The 2,845-nt window shown below is 40.1% G+C and overlaps 1 protein-coding gene across 1 annotated transcript; it reads left to right on the top strand.

Annotated features, from left to right (window-relative positions):
- Positions 1–828: 828 nt before the first annotated feature.
- LOC143022573 (uncharacterized) lies at positions 829–1,781 on the top strand. Its single transcript, XM_076180856.1, has 2 exons — positions 829–1,500; positions 1,590–1,781. The coding sequence occupies exons 1-2, from the start codon at positions 829–831 to the stop codon at positions 1,779–1,781; spliced, it is 864 nt and encodes a 287-aa protein (XP_076036971.1).
- The last annotated feature ends 1,064 nt before the right edge of the window (positions 1,782–2,845 follow it).

Here is a 2,845-nt window from a genome sequence, read left to right as displayed (position 1 = left end):
CTTGAATGCCAATCACCAGGTCCTGGTGTTTTGTTAACATTGAGTTTATCTATACACCTTTCAATTTTTTCTTTTGTTATATTTACCGTGAAATATTACCATGAAAGGCCCATGGTTTCTCTTGATCACCCATACTCATTCCAAAGTACAGTCTTTAAGCAATCCAGTATTTCGCACCTTTCATTATTTCTTCCTTTGTACGTGTTTGTGTGTATTTAACTAATGCTTTCTCGGCTTACGGATAAGATAACAGAAACAAACCTCCCGGAGAGCCAATGTGGCTTCCGCAAACATCGTAGCACCACAGACATGGTGTTCTGCCTGTGCCAGCTGCAAGAGAAAGCCAGGGAATAAAAGAAAGATCTTTTTATCGCCTTCATTGATCTTACGAAGGCTTTCGACACAGCAAATCGACCCCTTTTATGGTTGCTTCTCGAAAAGATGGGAGTCCCTCCCAATTTTCTCTCTGTGCTCAAAGGCCTGCATGAAGGGATGCAAGCACGGGTTTAAGTAAGCGGCACACTCTCAGAACCGTTTGAAGTAAAGGTTGGAGTTAAGCAGGGCTGTGTCCTTGCACCCACTCTTTTTAACATCTTTTTACTTGCCCTAATAAAGCTCACTCATGCAGCCCTGGGAAGAGATGCTGGCATAAGTATTCAACACCGGCTAGATGGCAGCCTGTTTAACACCCGACGCCTGTACGCCAGAACTAAAGTCTCTTCCACGCGGGTAATAGAACTGCAGTATGCTGATGATTGTGCCATTGTTGCGCATGACGCCGAAAATCTGCAGAATATCCTTCATGTCTTTTCCTCCACTTATACTGCCATGGGTCTCAGAGTCAATACCTTAAAAACAGAAATATTTGTTCAAACTATACATCCACCTGAGACACCTCACCTTTTTCTCGTCAATGGAGAACCCGTTAAAACAGTAGAACATTTCACGTACCTCGGCAGCGTCGTCCACTCAGACTGCTCGGTGGACCTGGATATCCAAAGAAGAATCAATCTTGCCTCCTCTGCCTTTGGCCGCCTCAGAGACAGAGTCTTCTCAAATAACAATCTCACAATAGATACCAAGGCAGCAGTATATAAAGCCGTATGTATATCCACCCTGCTTTACGGCTCAGAAACTTGGACTACCTATAGACGCCATATCCGCACCCTGGAGAATTTTCACACCAGGTGTCCCCAGCGGATACTAGGTATATCATGGAAGGATAGAATGACATACGATGAGTTATACCACCGAACTCAAACGAGCAGCATTGAAACCCTCCTGGCGCAACGCCATCTCCGCTGGGTGGGGCATACTATCAGAATGCCCGAAAATCGGCTTCCAAGACAAATGTTGTGTGGTCAGCTATCCTCAGGAAGCAGAAGCGTGGGAGGCCCTAAGAAGAGATACAAAGATCACTGTAAAGACCTACTCATAAAATGTAATGTTAATCCAAACGAGCTCGAGACACTAGCAGTAGACAGACAGACTTGGAGGACAGTATGTACGAGTGCTACTAACACACTTGCAATTGAAACCACGAAAGAGAGCCGAAAACCGCTCTAAACGTCACCAACGTATGGCTGGAGCCCAAGCAACTCCTCGTGAAGAACACCTTTGCCACAAATGTGATCAAATGTGTGGCTCCCGCATTGGACTCAACAGCCACCTACGATGGCATGAACGACAGAGTCATTAAAATTTCATCATCCTCACAAACTCCTCATCTACACAAACGGATGCAGAACAGCGTCGTCATCGGCAACGATGGGCAGCCATAACTAACTAATATATATATATATATATATATATATATATATATATATATATGTTCGATTGAAGACCAGAGCTAATTCAATATCAACTATCTTCTTAGTGATTTTCTCAATTTCTCTTATAGTTTGTTTGATTCTTGAGGGGAGGTCAAACACAATACTTCCGAGATCCATGATGTTATTGTAACGAAAAACATAACACAAAATATAAATACAAGCTTTCGGTTGAGTCATCCAACCATCTTCAGGTAAGTGAGATTACATATACAGAACAGGAGTTTAAATACAAGTAACTAACTCTCCTAGTTCCCCCCCTTTTTACTTGTATTTAAACTCCTGTTCTGTATATGTAATCTCACTTACCTGAAGATGGTTGGATGACTCAACCGAAAGCTTGTATTTATATTTTGTGTTATGTTTTTCGTTACAATAACATCATGGATCTCGGAAGTATTGTGTTTGACCTCCCCTCAAGAATCAAACAAACTATTAGAAAAATTGAGAAAATCACTAAGAAGATAGTGGATATTGAATTAGCTCTGGTCTTCAATCGAACATGTCTACAAGAAAACTTACTGCCCATTTATACTAATATATATATATATATATATATATATATATATATATATATGTATATATATATATATATTTATATATATATGTATATATATATATATATATTAATCAATACAAAAAGTACAATTTATTACTTTTTTGACACACACACGTACACACGCATATAAGCAGGACCCCCTCAACAGACACCTTCTTACTTGGATTAAAACTATCTAATTTTACTCATTCCCGACGTTGAAGACTTTTCCATAGATTGTTCAGGCTAAGGCCAGTGGTTTTATTCACCTTTTCTTCGCTGTAGGAGTCACGTTGTCCAATAGTCCAAATGCATGAAGTAAAGTGGTTTAGTTAAATGAGGTTTAGGCATATTATCTACATAGTTATCTGATGACGTCATCAACAGCTAAGTATATCATCACGTCATATTATTCATCACAATGTCTTTCCCTATCAGGTTCGTTCACATGAACAGGGTATGCATGAATCTCGTAGTA

This window comes from Oratosquilla oratoria, unplaced genomic scaffold (genome assembly GCF_046742065.1).
Source record: "Oratosquilla oratoria isolate Oo_2021 unplaced genomic scaffold, ASM4674206v1 SCAFFOLD119, whole genome shotgun sequence".
Taxonomy (NCBI): domain Eukaryota; kingdom Metazoa; phylum Arthropoda; class Malacostraca; order Stomatopoda; family Squillidae; genus Oratosquilla; species Oratosquilla oratoria.
Note: the sequence above shows the minus strand (reverse complement) of the source record. Positions and strands in the feature narration are given on the sequence as shown.

Excerpts from the sequence above, each read along its gene's own strand:
- LOC143022573 (XM_076180856.1), top strand. The coding sequence starts at position 829 with ATGGGTCTCAGAGTCAATACCTTAAAAACAGAAATATTTGTTCAAACT. Across the intron at positions 1,501-1,589 it reads ACAGACAGACTTGGAGGACA|CCCAAGCAACTCCTCGTGAA; the intron begins GTATGTACGAGT and ends GTATGGCTGGAG.